This window comes from Hydractinia symbiolongicarpus, chromosome 9 (genome assembly GCF_029227915.1).
Source record: "Hydractinia symbiolongicarpus strain clone_291-10 chromosome 9, HSymV2.1, whole genome shotgun sequence".
Taxonomy (NCBI): domain Eukaryota; kingdom Metazoa; phylum Cnidaria; class Hydrozoa; order Anthoathecata; family Hydractiniidae; genus Hydractinia; species Hydractinia symbiolongicarpus.
In genome coordinates, this window is record NC_079883.1 from 20,277,336 (window position 1) to 20,293,543 (window position 16,208).

Genomic DNA, 16,208 nt, shown 5'->3' on the forward strand with positions numbered 1-16,208 from the left:
AGCAAGCTATTACAATCACCATCACCATTGAGTAGAGCAAAATCTGATAAATAATATAAATTACATTAAATTTGTTTTTTAATTTTGGTTTCGAACGCCTTAATACTGAAACCTTCGAATGTCTACTTGTTTCATTGAACTTGTTGAGAAGTTATTATATTCAATCATCAAGTTTACAGGATTTGCGTCATGAAATTTCCAGAATTTTCCAGATTAATTATAAATTTATCCAGTTGAAAGTTTTCACATTAACATTACATAAATAAAAAAGGTTTTAATTTTAAAATTTCAAGATATTCAATGATTTGAGTTGCTAGCGGCGGAAATCTTCAAGCCCAAGCTTCTTGTTTACAACTTTAGAATCTCCAATAACTGATTAACCAATCAAATGTTTGAATTTATGTTTTAAAGACAAGAAATATTGGTGAATGAAATAAAGCCATCTGCCTTCATAAAAAAATGATTTGTTTTATTTTGAACAGGCTTTTGTATGTAAAAAAATATAAGATATAAAAATAGATGTGTTTGAAGAAAATATAAAATTTTTAGGCGTGGTAATAAACTTATAAAAATTGTGGCGAAAACTATTCTGACAGGTAGGTTGGTACGTACGTTAGCCTTTCTTATTGGAGCTAGAATTTTCTTTAAAACACACAAGTCGCTTCTAGCTATACAGAAGTTTCATTCAGTCGCGGTGCTTAGTTTCACAGTGTTAAAATATCATCGACAAAGCTAAAGTTTCTTAGCTGGCTATAAGGTCTGTTCCCTCTAAAAACGTATTTGACCTGAACCCTACACATAACAATGACAAACCTTTGTAAAATATGTTTTGAACGGTCTTACGCTAAAGCATTTTAAGGTCATCTATAGCTTTACGCGCGTGTATAAACCTCTAAACTAGCAGCAGTTTTAAGGTGGATTTCCACTCAAAAGTAAAACGGATTGAAACGGAACAAGAAAGATATTTAAATTTGATTATGTATCTAATAATTATTCTTTTGATTTTTTATATTCTTTCCGTTCCTTGTCCGTAAGAAGAGTTGAAACGATTTTAACTTTAAATTTGGATCGGAACGGAAAATTTTATCAACCAATCAGATTCCAGAAATCACAATTATCCGTTCCGCTTCGTTGCAATTCGTTTTAAAGTGGAAATCCCCTGGCATCAATAATAACCCCAAATTTACAGTTTTTATATTACCTACCTACTTGAAAAAAGAAAGTCATGTATATTAAAAAGAAAGTTACACACATCTGTTAATATGGTTAGTTTTATTGCATATAGAAACATACAAAACAAAGTTATAAAGCTTAGAATGAATATAATGGAAGCTATAAAAATAAATTTCATACAAAACGCAAATAGTAAACTACATCATATGCTAAAACAACAGAAATATATATATTATAATTTTACGAAGTTAAATTTTCTTTTTGTAAAATGTTTTATTAGTAAAGCAACGATCTACTTTGTCGCTGTCTTTTACGGCAATTAGATGCTAAACGATGTTAAAGTACGTAACTTTGTCCAAAATGACACTATTTACTTTAAGGTGGTTACTACAGAAATAAACTATATCGCAAAGGACTGTCTTTTCTAAAGTTATCTGATAAGTATATCATAGTATGCGACAGTAAACCAAAATTAAGTCAAAATTTTATTCGATTAGTTGCCATGGTTACTGGTGGCTAGGCAAAATATGACATTTCGACGCTCAACGACAAACCAAATAACAGAATAACGAGCAATCCTACAAGCGCCCTTTCGGTCGCGTATGTTTTGCAAGGATCATGTGTATGGATGGTAGCACCGATAATTCTGGAACTTGACCGATAATTCTGGAACTTGACTCGTCTTCTAAGGACAAACGTCTTCCAATAAAAAGGCTAAAACAGGGCGAAGTCGTCAGTTTCTCAGTAGAATAACTTAAGAGCAGAATTTCGATTTGGTAAGCGGGAGGTACCAGCACACTACTACTAATACCAGCAGCGACAAAGAAATTGTAAAGTATGAGCTGTCATATATTGTCTTAGGAGGCCCTAAAGTATCATCTAGCAATTGAAAAGCATTAAATATCGACGGAGGGGCAAAAAAGCTGTCAAAAATGCGAAAATGGTTACTATGGGTGTTGCTATACAGTTATATTTGCGGTTGGTGAAAAAAGTCCCGGATTGCGTAATAAAAAACCGAAATTTGTCATAAGCACTACTTGCCAAGGCAATCTAAGATGAATTTGCTGTCTGAAAACGGGTGAAACAAAATTATTGAAATTCGGCCATGTATTTCTATAGTAACCACCTTAACATTGCTTTTCACCCAGCCTTCAAAAGCATTTTTTTTGCTGATTTTCAGTTTCTATTCCTAAAATTTTACAATTTTTCAACATAAAAATCCAACGATATACGTAGCTAGTCATCGGTACAAAAAATCAAAAAAGAAATTCAAAATTACCTTCTGATTTTGGTTAACTGCAACAACACATGCAACAACTTTACTTTGATGTACAATTCGTAAAGTCTCCCTATTTTTTAAAAAAAATTTTTTTGGTTTAGACAGGAGATTTTTCTGGTGATCAACGTGTCCATTCATTGAGTCAAAAACTCAACAACCCTGCCACGTAAAAAAAACAATCCTTGAGACTCGGTTTGTAATGTTGAAGAGGTTAATTAATTAGCTTCGTTGTATTATCAGCTAAAGACTAAGCTTGGTGGCAGTTAGATATAGATATAGATATATTTAGCCGTTATATAAATGTTGCAGGTTTTAATTTCTGATTATCTGATGAGGCCCGTGGGAAAATCCAATTAGGAGGAAAACAATGGAAAAGAGACATCACTGGAATTTTATTGATGTCAGTAAGGACCCGTCAATACGCAAAAATTTTATTTTGGAATTTTATTTAGCCGTGTTTTCTATTGTGTAGGGCTTGAAACGTTAATCAAAATAATGTATCTGTTCAATGCACTTTTGACAAACGGTTAAGGAGATATCAGGGTTTAAAAATTCTCCTAACGTCAGCAAAGCATTCTTTTTATAGAAATTTGATTTACAGTTACTTCCATTGTGTAGGGCTGAAAACGCTGATCAAAAAATGTATAGGATCATGTCCTTTTGACGAACGGTTGAAGAGAGATTAAGGTTTAAACATTTTTTGATGACGTCATCAAACTGTTGGTTCCGAAACGGGTGCTGACTCAGCTTTAGGAAATTGCCCTAAAATGGTCTCAGGTGGTCTCTATTTACCCACGCAGGCTTTACTAATGATAATTCAATTATCTACGTCAAACTCATGTATTAACAGAAACAAATAGTTAATTTGTCGGTAAACAAATATAAGACATAAAAACATCCGCCTTGCCCGAGTCACAGACAGACAATTTCTTCGTATTATTTTATAGACTAGTCGATAAGGCCCGTGGAAAAATCCACTTAGGCTAAAATGAAATAACAAAGATCCATCATTTGAATTTTAATAACATCAGCAATAACCCATCGATGCACAAAGATCTTTTTCACAATTTTTCTTACCTGTTACCTGTATAGTGTTGAGCGTGAAACTCGAATCGAATTGATGTATATGATGGCGTGGTTTTAATGAGCGGTTATGGAGATATAAACGTTTAAGAATTTTGCTGACGTCAGCGATGTCCTGTTGCCTCCATTGTGACATGATGTGCTTTTAAGGAACGGTTTAAGGGATACGGGATTTACCGGTTTTTGATGACGTCATTAACCTGTTTGTTCCAAAATGGGTGTGTTAACCCCGCTTTAGAAAATTGGTCCTAATTTAGTCTCAGGTAGTCTTTGGTTACCCACATAGGAGATGACGTCAGTTATTTCCAACCGTTTTCAAGTTATTTAGTTTAAACTTAAAAGCGCAATGCAACAGCTTCACTATTCTTAATGAAAATTGACGTTAGTCTAAATGCATTGACGTTGTCAAGTAACGTCTAGGCAACCCCTAAGGAGATGTAAAAGTTTTGCTGACGTCAGCAAAAACCCGCCAAAACACAAAAATAATTTTTTAAGATTTGTATTTTATCGTATAAATCTTGAAACGCTGAGCAAGAAAATATATAGGATCATGTATCTTTGACAAACAGTTGCAGAAATTACGTTACGAAAATTACGAGTTATGATTTCAATACATTAATAAATTATGCTATTAAAATTTAAAGCGACCATATTATTAATGTACTAGCCGGGTAAACCCGACATCGAAACGCCGGGGTAAGCCACAAGTCAAGGCATGAGCCGACAGTGAACCCTCTGTGGGGCGCCTAATAACAGCCGTAAACTGCGTCACACGATCAGGTGGAGCGCTTTAGTACAGGTATGCAGTATGTTATAAATCAAGTAAAGCGCATACACCATTATAGTGTTGCTACTGAAATATATTTTTCAAAAAATAACTTTCCTGCAACAATAGCTAAAATAAAAACAGAGTTTACAAACCGTTGATACTCCATCACCGCAAAACAATCAGTCAATATTATTTTATTTTGCAGAATAAGTTTTTGTGAAAGTTAAAAAAATGAATCGTGACACCGAGCTGAGCGCTTAGTACAGTTAAACAGTGTTGCACAGGCGTATAGGGATAACACACTTTTCATGCTAACACCGGGCTGAGCGGTTAGTCCTGGTAAACAGTATTGCACATTCGTACAGCCGTGATTCCCGAGAAAGTTTAAAAATTAATTGTCAGTTTGCTGATCCCTTAGTAAAGGTAAACCGCTTGGACATGCGCATGTGCATAACAACCTTTTTGCAAAAAACAGTCTGTTGTTAACACTGGACTAACCGCTTAATACAGTTAAACAGAGTTGAACAGCTGTAATACCCTTTTCCAAAAAAACTTCATCACAACTTCGGTTACAATGAAACACAGGGAACAGCCTGTCTTTACCCCTCCAGCTAAAACAATTGCTCAGCCATTTTATGTGCAGAAAAAGTTTTCAGGAAAATAATAAGAGATGTAGCTACCTAGCTAACAGCATTTAGCCTAAGAATTATTGCTTAAGAATATTGTTGTAGCCAAAATGCATTTTTATACTCTCACTTTTTTGCCAAATAGCTAGCTAAATGGCTACATTCACAACATAAAAACAAATTGGCTAGGATAAAGTGCTCTTATACCATACAGAATAGTAATAAGTAAGGCTGTAGATGGCTAGCTGGCCAGCAAAATCTTCGTTCTTAGCCAAAAATCCAAAACTCGTTCGTTTAAGATCCGTACGCAGCTAAAAAACGTGACAATATATTTATCTTAACATTGCAAACAAAGAGAAAACAAATATTAAAAAAATATAAAGTTTTTAGAAGATAAAAAAGTCAAACAGACCTACAAACCTTCTACACACTGAATACTTTCAAAATAAAAATGGCCTTCGTTCAATCAGCCGCGAAAGTCTTGGATTGTTTTTTTAAGAATCAAAATGGCCTTCGTTCATTCACCCGCGAAAATCTTGGATTGTTTTTTTTTTAAGAATCAGGGGTCTATTAGATAATACTACCGGCGAGCGGTGAAAACAAAGTCGGCAAAAATATATCGCATTTGGTATTGGTGCGCATTTTAAAAATTTCAGACAGCGACGACTATTATTAAAGGGACTCCTTTGTTTGTAACTTTTACCAAAACTACAGCAGACGGTTTTTCTTTAAAAAAGGAAAGGAGATGGAGTGTTTCTGTTTGCTGAAACAATGTCATCATAAAGCAGCCTACAGCCGATAACCATATTATAACTATACCTCAATTACTTGTAAAGTTATATTTTTAATTAATTCATCTGAAATAGTGTTGAAAGAAATTCCACTTGCCAAATGTTGCAATAATCTCAGCCAATTTACTGTCACACTTGTGAAAATTTAGGTAAGAAAATAATTTATTGCTTGGGAACTTTATAAGGGTATAGATTTATTATACACTATTCTCATATTTTGTTGATCTTAAAATTCAACCTCGTTCCCAGGGTCTTTATTTCGATTTTTAATATCCTATATCAAAATGCCAAAATGCCCTGGAATAAGGTTGCCTAAAATTATCGAATAATAAACCCTCTTTATTTCTTTATTAGCAAACGGGACAATTTATTACTTGACGCATCTTGCCATGAAATTCAGTGTGCAAAACTTGCTCTTATGGAGAAATCCTCGTGTCAGCGGAATAATGTTGGGATCAGGATTACTCGTCCTACTGGCTCTGTCTTTTTACAATGTTTTGGTGGTCATAACCTGCCTGGCAATACCTCTTGTGGTCACCACGTTAAGTGTACGAGCGATGTATTCCGCAAAATGTGCTTTGCTAAAACAACAAGGCGAGAATCCATTTCAGTAAGTAAAGAACATATAAACATATTTTTTCTTCCTTAAACCTGTAAAAGCTAATCACATGATTCAAATATAAAACACCAAAAAATCAGTTCTTGTCCAAAAATAGCTCATCTCTTTTCCTTAATGTAAGTCTAAGGCCACTGTTGTTTGGCTGTTTTTTTTCAAAATTAACAGTTCCAAGCGACCCTGGTCATCTTGCAAGATTTTACAAAAAATGCTATGTACGTGAAGACGATATCATAAGGTTCTAATTTTAGACACTGGCTTGACGAAGGATGGAGGATTGGGGATCAAAGAGTAAGAAAATTTTACCCGTGATAAGAATTTACTCATTTGTCTAAGTGTCAATTTTTTTGTCTTATAAATAATCTTTCTATAGATGGACTCGATCAACCGACGAATAGCAGATTTAACGAATACGATAGTTTTAGAAGTCAAACGAATTGTCTTAGTCGAAGATTTTGTTGATAGTTTAAAAGTAAGAATTATTTAAACACAAAATCTGATTGCTGCACTCAAAATAGTGCAGACGAAAACTTTTGATGCACCATGGAGGAGGGTGTTTAATAACCATGTGCGATAGGGCCTTTTTTTAATAATAGCCATATGCGATAGAGCTAAAGTTTTTTAATAAAAATATAATCATTTAAAAGTTACATTGCATTGATAAGCAGATATCCTGGAATTGTATTTCTTACTTACATTTAGAGTCTTCTCTTTCTTTACTTATGGTATTACATAGGGAAAAATATCAGCGGATTGACTCTTCTGTTCCTCGGTATGTTTTTAGTTTCATTGCGTATAGGTAGAAATTTTAAACTGTTCTTTATTTTTTGCTTTTTTTATCCGAAGATTTGTAGCTGATCGTTTTCTTCTTTTAGGACTTGTAGGTTTATTTACGGTACCGAAAATATATGACATGTATAGAAAGGAAATTGATGGAGCAATTAAACAGACGAGGTTAAAATATGAAGATTTCTATAGCAGGTATCGCTTTCAGATGTTTAAATGAAGTAAACAAGAGAAAATGCTACATGGTTTCACATCAATTAAGAAAGCATTGCAGTTCCTTTGTCAGTTGTAATTAAAACTGTACAGACCCTATGTTCGAGGTTGTCAGGGAACTTTAAAACGCGCTATTAATAAGAAACAGACCAAACGGGCGTTTTCTTAGAGGGTCTGAAGCACATAGGTGTCCCTGAGGGTCAAGAAAAATTTTATTCCCTGGGTTTTATGGTGACTTTGGTAGATATAAGCGTTTACTTACGCGTAGGCGTAACACAACAGTAACATTTTAGACATATCGCTTATAGGTATATGTTAATAACTTTAGTAAGTATAAATGCATAAAACTTTGCAAATTTACTTATTATACACTATACTTCAATTTAAGACACTTTTCTAGCAAAATAATTCAATATTTCTGTGTTGACGTCAGGAAAACGCCAAAATTTTGTTAAGAATAAAGGTAAATGCCTCTTTTAAATGTTACTCTTTCCACAAAATCTGATATATTACAGCTGATGTATTGAAATTTCCAAAATATATCTAGATTTATTTAACCAAGTTTGTTCGAAGTTTTACAATCCAAACTTGAAGGGAACTTACAGCACATTGCTTAAAATCACCAAACGCAGAAATGAAGCCTTAACCATTGGATATTTAAATGTATTATTTGGAACTATTGAGCGTCTATTTTAAAAATCCTTGGGCGTCTAAAACATGACATATCTTCGTTTTGGGAAAGTATTAAAATCATGTCAGCATAATTTTCAAATCATTGTCACAAATTCACACACTTTTTACTATAAAGATATGTGTCAATAGATGTATGGCATAAAAATGTCAAAGACACGTTTCGTAGTGTTTAATCGTAAAAACTAAAGACTTAAAAAAAATTAAAAAGACTGGCTAGACAATCGTCTCTGATGTTACTAATTTTTGTCATCTCCATCACAATCATCTGGTTCATTAATTTTAACTGTCTCGTCTTTTCTTCGTTAGTTAAAATCGCTATTACGTCATCAAGAAACTCTTCTGTAGTCCATTTAATAGTTTCATTGTTGTTCCAACCATGGTTACTGATGCCCTGAAAATCAAGAATCTGCCATGCTTCATCGGTGAAAGAAAGAAGACACGTAATCATTTTCAGTTGCTGCATGGAAATTCTCTTTATCCATATGTCAATTGAACTTAACTTGATGATTTGGAGCATACTCCTGCATGAAAAATTACATCTTTGAACCCAGATCTCTCGACCAGGGGCCCCAAAATGGTAAAAGCTTTCTTCATGAATTGAAAGTTTCTGAGTTGCAAAAATATTTTTAAAAATATGTCTGAATAATTAGTAAGCATTCGTTATGCAATCACTTAGGCTCCTCCATCCAAAGTCCGAAAAAATTTTCAAACAGTTCTAAAATTTGTGATTGGTGCGTAAATAGGTGGTAAGTAAGTAGGTTTTGTCTTCTTAGATTCTCCTTTGTTTCTATTTTTCCATTCTGTCGTGAACTACGAAACCACTAAATGTTGGTACAACCTTGACGCTCCAGTTGACATCACGAAAGATCGAACATAGGGAATACATTCTATTGAACACTGAGATTTGTTCTTCGAAAAATGTAAATTTTGGCTCCATCTCTTTCTTCATTGGGACTGTTGGAATAGCCGAAGGTAAAAATACCAGTGATCGTTTTCTGGTTTTGGTGCTCTGTGTTTAATGTAGAGACTGAAGTTAAAAATAAATATTATATAATACCTTAATAAAGAATTAGGAAGCTCGAAGAGACTGCGTGAAAGTAATGTTACAAGCTTTTTCTGCTGGAAAAAGATGTTATAATTTATAAACATGCCGCAGTCTAGTGTCTAGTAATCACACTTTTTACATGAGAACGGAACTCAATGTGAGGAGTACGGAAGCTTATTAGTGCCATTTCGTTTCGTTTATTTACAAAACGCTTTAACGCAGAGGTCGAATATCGCGGCGCCAATTTAACTTAAATAAACAGGGCGATGGAGCGTGCCGTTAAAAAAAACCACTTAAAAAATATTAGGTGGTCGAAGAAATATTTTTTAATAAAAAAAAACACTTAAAAATATTAAGTGGTCGAGAGAATATTTTTTTTCTTCGAAAATCACTTATAAAATATTAAGTGGTCGAGGGAATGTTGAAAATAACCACTTTTAAAAAAATATAAAGAAGGAAAGGTTAAAAACACGTGTAAAACCATTTAAAAATGCATATGAAGTGAGCATGCAAAAGTGGCATTGATACGCTTCCGTAGCCTGTCTTTCTGTCTTTTCGATTACTCAATGATGCAAGAAGTTAAGAAGAGAAGAATACATGTTAAACTAGGCTGCATTTGTGCAAATGAGTATCAAACTCATTTAATCTGATTACTTGAATCTTGTTTTTTTGGTGGTAACTATAAAATAATTAATCACACGTGTCAAAGTATCTCATTTTGCATATGAAAAATTGCCGTAAACTTATTTTTATTTACTCGCCTGTGTCAGAAGCAGGACTTTCTGATAATTTTACAATGTCGGTTGAGTCAAAGATACTATGCTCAGTTTGTGTCTCTAACGACTGATTAGAATTATCAACCCACTAATTTGTAAGTGGTGTGTAATTGGATGGTTCATGTATATCCATGCTTTTAAATGTCCTATTGCCTCCACTGTTTGGGATGTTTCGTTTTCGCAAACTAAATTGTAGTTTATGCAATGTCCTAGATGTGATAAGATTTAAATTGGAGCTTTCAAACCAATAATGTTAGATAACCCAACGGGGGCGACCCTTCCCCTAGAACAGCAGCTATAAGGTCAGAACTATATTATAATACTAATCGTTTCATAGAATCAGATAAACTTTGATCTTCTTGTTTCAAAAGGCTCGATAAGAAATATTAAGAGATTCTGAAAGAGATTCACATTGTTAACACCAGTTTTACATAGGTTATGGAGTTTAATCATGGAAACTGCATGTGGAAAATGTTATCATTAATGACCTTCGTGACAGCATCAAAATCGCGAGCAACATCAGCTGCAGCAGAAGGGACTTTCATCTCTTCTGGCAAGCAGCGAATATAATCAGTGTAGCAATCGCCATGTGTCCTTAATTCCTATTCCATAAGATATTAAATACTCTTGTTAGATGTGTCTCTTGCGTCAAGCTACATTGTTCTGGTCTCGTCATTGAATTTAGGGGCCGTTTACACATAAAATTTCATCCTGGGATGAGTTTCGACCCGGGACGAGTTCGTTCCTGTCTCTAGTGAAAATCCTCACAATGTTTACACGTTTGAGTTCACCTCTGTCTTAAAGAAAATTTCATTATAAATTTATACCAGTGAGTTCAACCATTATTCGATCATAATTTATGGTTCTTATGTTATTTTCCTCAGGTGCCATCTTTTTTGTGTTTCTCGTTTGACTTTTGTACTCACAAATTAAAAAAAATCACTTCGAATTATCAAACGTCCTGAAGTGAGGCCCACGTGTAAACACTTCATTCTGCCTGCGTGTAAACGTGGTCTTAATTGCTGCCGACTTAAGTTTTAGTCCTGCACTTCTCATGTTTCAGAATAAATGTCAAAATTTGATGAAGATTGCTTTTGTCGTTTTGTTCTTAGAGCTGTTGGTGAGACATTCGTAACTTTACGTTTTTTAGAGGGACATAAAATCTTGGTGAATGTTTTTTAGCTCTCATGTATTTCTTGGATTAAACAATTTTAAAAATTTATTCCGGCTTGTGCTACATTGTGAATCGTTTCACACACCTTTCTCTTTTAACTGTCTATCTAGTTGATTTTCCAAGAGTGTCTTCTGTTTGCTATAACGTCTGCTCCAGTTACTATAATGTTTCACACACTGCATTCCGTCACATCTGCACTTACAACTTTTCTTTCACCTCTAGAATATAGAAAAATAAATGAGTTACGAATGTTTACAGAGTTCCTTATTTGCGCGCGCATCCTGACAAGCAAAAAAGGACCTCATAAGACAAATTGACTCTTTACATTAATTTATAGATTTTTCGAAATATAAGATTAAATATGCATTGAAATTGTTTTTTCTCAACTATTATTTTCTCTGTTTAAGAGCAGACTTTACCAATTATAGCCTCAGTGTTTTTTTTGACTTAATATTTTCGATCTTCGCGGTCTCGTGTTTAAATTTTTGAGCTGTGCACATGCGTGTACATGTCCATTGTTGTCGATGCAAAATCAACACATTACGTCACGCCGCAACTCATCTATATTCTACAAAATACATAGTTGTCCACACATTTGTATCGCATTCCGACGAGACTTGAAATAATCTAATGCATGGTTAAGTAAAAGCTTAGAAACATAACGACATAACGACAACTCAATTAACTTGGGTTTACTCACATAATCTATTGAAAACGAATTATAAAATCAAATCACTGCACTTCATAGACCTAATTAATAATTTGTAGATCTGTGAATGTGAATCTGAAAGTAAACAAGTTTGCTTTCTGAATTTAGTGGTTTTAAGTCGTATCTTTTGTCCCCTTTACCCTAAAATCTAATACTTCACACAAACCTGGTTAACTCAACCATGTAAATATAAGTTTGGTTGTAAAACTTCGAACAAACTTGGTTAAATAAATCTAGATATATTTTGGAAATTTCAATAGTATATCAGATTTTGTAAGAAAAGTATCTTTTGAAAGAGGCATTTACCTTTGTTCTTAACAAAATTTTGGCGTTTTCCTGACGTCAGCAAAGAAGTATTGAATTATTTTGCTAGAAAAGTGTCTTAAATTGAAGTATAGTGTATAATAAGTAAATTTGCAAAGTTTATGCATTTATACTTACTAAAGTTATTAACATATACCTGTAAGCGATATGTCTAAAATGTCACTGTTGTGTTACGCCAACGCGTAAGTAAACGCTTATATCTACCTTATATCTAAGTCACCATTAAAAACAAAAGTGTTTCTTGACCCTGAGGGACACCTGTTATAGAAAGAGTATGTGGCGTTAATTACCCTCTCCGGTTGAGCGCCCCTCACTCTCAGCCTGGTCTAGCATACTATTTCATATTTCTTGTGAATTTGATTTCTTCTATTGAATTGTATTGCATCAAGGTGTGCTATTGTCAAGGTTATCTTTCTTGTAGGCTGATTGACAGAATACCAGGTACTAAGAAGCGAAATTTTAAAAATGTTACAGACAATGGCGTTCATGTTCAAAATAAAGAAAGCATAAACAAAGAGAATAAAACAGAGTAAGCAGGATAAATCAATAAAGAATGTGCGAAGAATTAGCGAGGCAAATCCTATATATTTGTGCGGAGAAGAATAAGTTATTAGTGTGGATTGAAGAGATGTTTAAAATCGTTTTATTTGTATATAAATTGTAATTTTCATTCTGTATATAGGTTATTTATCCTAAATTTCAAGCTATTTTAAAGAAGCTGCGGACATTTTGCGGAATTAAACAAAGCGACGTTAAATCTGTTTATCACAGGAGGCGCAACGAGAAAAAATTCGAACAATTTATTTTGAGGTTCCACAAGCGGTTATAATTTTAGCGTGAGATGATATCATTTTGAGGAATCCAAAAAATATAATATAATTGGTGCGAATATATTTTATTTGTTTCTTTAAAGGAAGAGTAAGCAAGGATTTCACCTTTACGTTAAAGTTCTTATGTGGACTTAGGTTAGAATCTTATTTGGAGAGAGTTAATGGTCATTCTCAAACGAAAGAATGTCCGGCGTGCTTGAGATAAGAAAACTCTGATGGAGCTGAAGAAAGAGATGACATGTTCTGAGGTTCCAAATAAACAGTGGGGGACGCTAATTAATTTTTCTATTTTGTGTCTTGTTGAGTATTACAAAAGAAATGCCTCCTTAACAGCGGAAGACGTTCAGAAAAGAATTGTTTGGATAAAACGTAACGGTGCATGGGCGTGACAAGACTAACTTTTTATACCCTCACCCAGTATACGTTTGAACGATAAGTGTCAATATGAGCCGGAACGATTTGGTGGCTCAGTTCATGATAAAAATCCAACTAAAGCGAAAAGGATGAAATCTATTTCATGTTTAAATGCAAATCTTATAATACCCTAAATTGATTGAGCAAGTTGACACCGTCCACCTACATATTAGGAGTCTTCAAATTAGCACTGCAATCGCGCCTTAAGCTCATTGAGATTCTCGCTTAAGAAAAAAATTTGAGAGACTTACTGCCTACCAGTACTTAAAACCTTTTAATATACAGGGTGTACCCATAAATTTTGCAATTTCTTAATCCTATCATCCTTTTGTTGATATACGATGTTTTTTCTCTCTATTGCAGTTTACTGAGTTCGTGCATCCATTCTCAAAGTTAATTGGCAGTAAGAAAGAAAACATTAAACGGCGAATCAATACGCGTTTTTGCATGCTAGAGAGCCGGTAAAACATCAATTCTCTTTGCATACTGCCTTATCAGGCAACAAAATGTCAGATAAAAAGTGACGATATTCTTTTAAGCGGTGGGAGGATTGATGTAGGGGTACAAATCTCTCTTCGGCAAAAAAACTTTCCCATGAATTATGTACTTTATCTGTAAAAATAGTCGGTAAAACTTAAACGGATATAAATTTTTAGGCGACTCTAGGCCATACTGTTTGATAAACAAAACGTTTCTAATTATGCGAATACCTACGCTTGTGCGCAACATTAAAACAAGGTGGACTTAATGTTTAGGCTCAACATATTCGACTTATCCTACACTTTGTATATGCTAAGGCTATAAAATACACCGTAAGTTTAAACAGACCGATTTTATAAGATAAAAAAACTTTAAAGATATTATTTCGGTTTGTCTGTTCAGTATTCATATTACTGTGGAAAGTTTATCATTTCCTGAACATGATAGTTTAGTAAGCGACGACAACAAGGGACATCAGAGGAATTTATCGCATCAGCATTCCTACCCTTTGTACCAGGTACTAGCGAGATCCTTCGTCGAGTTTTAAGGCAACACAAGATCAAATGCATTCTTAACTCTAAAGACACCCTAAGAAGCACTTTGTCTAAACCAAAAGACAGAATAAACCTGGAAGAAAAATGCAATGTTGTTTACGAAATCCCGTGTAAAGATTGTGAAGCAGTGTATATAGGTGAAAGAAAAATAAAGTTTAAGCAACGAGTACAAGAACATATGCGCGCAGTGAGAAACGGAGATGTGAAGAAAAACGCGGACCACAGCTGGAGCAGAAGTCATCAGTTTAATTGGGATGACAAGAAAATCATTGACAGAGAATCCAGAACAACGGCCAGGAAGATTAAAGAAACCATCAACAGTGTAGCATGTAACAAACACATAAACAGTATCTCGTATCAACTTCCTGAGATTTGGTTACCAGCCCTACAGAAGAAGTAGTTACCTACATCTAGGTCCGAAAATGTTAATTACCGTAATTAACTGTAATTATTAGCTCGTTTCTGATTGGTTAATTTTTATGAATTTCGATCCTCTGCAATTATATAAATACTAGTCGTTGCCCGTGGAAAAATTCACGGGTTCGCCCGTCCTTTATACTTACCCGTCGCAACAAAGTGGATAAAAATATATCACATTTGATATTCGTGTTTCCGTAACATCATTTTCTAACTCAGCGGGGTCCGCGCAGAGACAGACAGACGGAATACGGCCATTATTATAGAGACATGCTCAACATAATTTTACTTTGCCCGATGATGGGAGAAGGATCTCCCGGAACGTCGCCTACTAAACTATCATGTTCAAGAAATGATAAACTTTCCACAGTAATAAAAAAACTTACCGTGTAAACAGGAAAGATGTATAACTTTTTTCGGTTTTATAAGTTTTTTTAAAAGTTGGTCATATTCAATTTTTGCTGAGACTTTTCCATTAGACGATTAGCGAAGCGTCGCGTCTCAAAAATCAATATGATATTTTTAATACTATACTAGTCTATAAAGCCCGTGGAGAAATCCAATTAGACAAAAGGTCAATAAAAAGAAAGTTGTTTTAGATGTTTTGCTGACGTCAGCAGTGCAGTGCAGATATAAAAATTCGCGAAATTTGTTGATTCTTTGTCTGTAATGTGTAGAGGTTGAAATGCTGGTTAAAATAATAAACAGGATCATATGTTCTCGACGAACGCCTAAGGAGATATCAGGGATTAAACATTTTGCTGACGTCAGCAAAGACCGGTCAAAACCTTAAAAAAATTTTTTAGAAATTTTTTTACCTGTTGCCTTCATCGTATAGATCTTGAAACGCTGATCAAGAAAATGTATAGGATCATGCATCTTTGACAAATGGTTGCAAAGATATTAGGGTTTGAAGGCTTTTTGATGACGTCATCAACCCGCCTATTCCGAAACGGATTTGGGGACCCAGGTTTGGGAAAATTACCCAAATTGGTCCTAGGTGGTCCCTAGTTATCCACACGGTGAAAAATCGTTGACGTCACCACCTCGTTTCCAAGTTATTTAGCCTCAAAGTTTTAAGTGCACTATAATGGTTTCATTAATTTAATATAGAATACTAGGGCAAAAGAACAATGGAAAAATAGGTAGCTTTAGATGTTTTGTTGACGTCAGCAGTGAAGAAATTTATTTTATTCTTTTATTGCAATGTGTAGAGGTTGAAACGCTGATCAAAATAACGTATAGGATGATATGTTTTCGAGGAACGCAAAAGGAGATATAAGGGTTAAAAAATTTTGCTGACGCCAGCAATGGCCTTTCAAAACCTAAAATTTTTTTTGGAGATTTCTATACCTTTTGCCTTCATCGCATAGATCTTGAAACTCTGATCAGGAAAATGTATAGGATCATGTACTTTTGATAAACGGTTGCAGAGATATTAGGGTTTGACGGTTTG

At 34.3% G+C, this 16,208-nt stretch overlaps 1 protein-coding gene across 2 annotated transcripts; it reads left to right on the forward strand.

Annotated features, from left to right (window-relative positions):
• The first annotated feature begins 382 nt into the window (after positions 1-382).
• Positions 383-12,950, forward strand: LOC130657203 (reticulon-1-A-like). Of its 2 annotated transcripts, none has more exons than XM_057460176.1 (7): positions 383-604; positions 6,076-6,331; positions 6,589-6,628; positions 6,711-6,809; positions 7,040-7,109; positions 7,213-7,318; positions 12,479-12,950. In XM_057460176.1, the coding sequence occupies exons 2-7, from the start codon at positions 6,111-6,113 to the stop codon at positions 12,588-12,590; spliced, it is 648 nt and encodes a 215-aa protein (XP_057316159.1). In that variant the 5' UTR covers positions 383-604; positions 6,076-6,110; the 3' UTR covers positions 12,591-12,950. The 2 variants fall into 2 exon arrangements, with proteins under 2 accessions (XP_057316159.1, XP_057316158.1); XM_057460175.1 differs by having other exon boundaries at positions 386-596.
• The last annotated feature ends 3,258 nt before the right edge of the window (positions 12,951-16,208 follow it).

Coding starts and splice junctions, on each gene's coding strand:
- LOC130657203 (XM_057460176.1), top strand. CDS start 6,111: ATGAAATTCAGTGTGCAAAACTTGCTCTTATGGAGAAATCCTCGTGTC. Junction 6,332..6,588: donor CAAGGCGAGAATCCATTTCA/GTAAGTAAAGAA, acceptor TTCTAATTTTAG/ACACTGGCTTGACGAAGGAT. Junction 7,110..7,212: donor ATTGACTCTTCTGTTCCTCG/GTATGTTTTTAG, acceptor TTCTTCTTTTAG/GACTTGTAGGTTTATTTACG.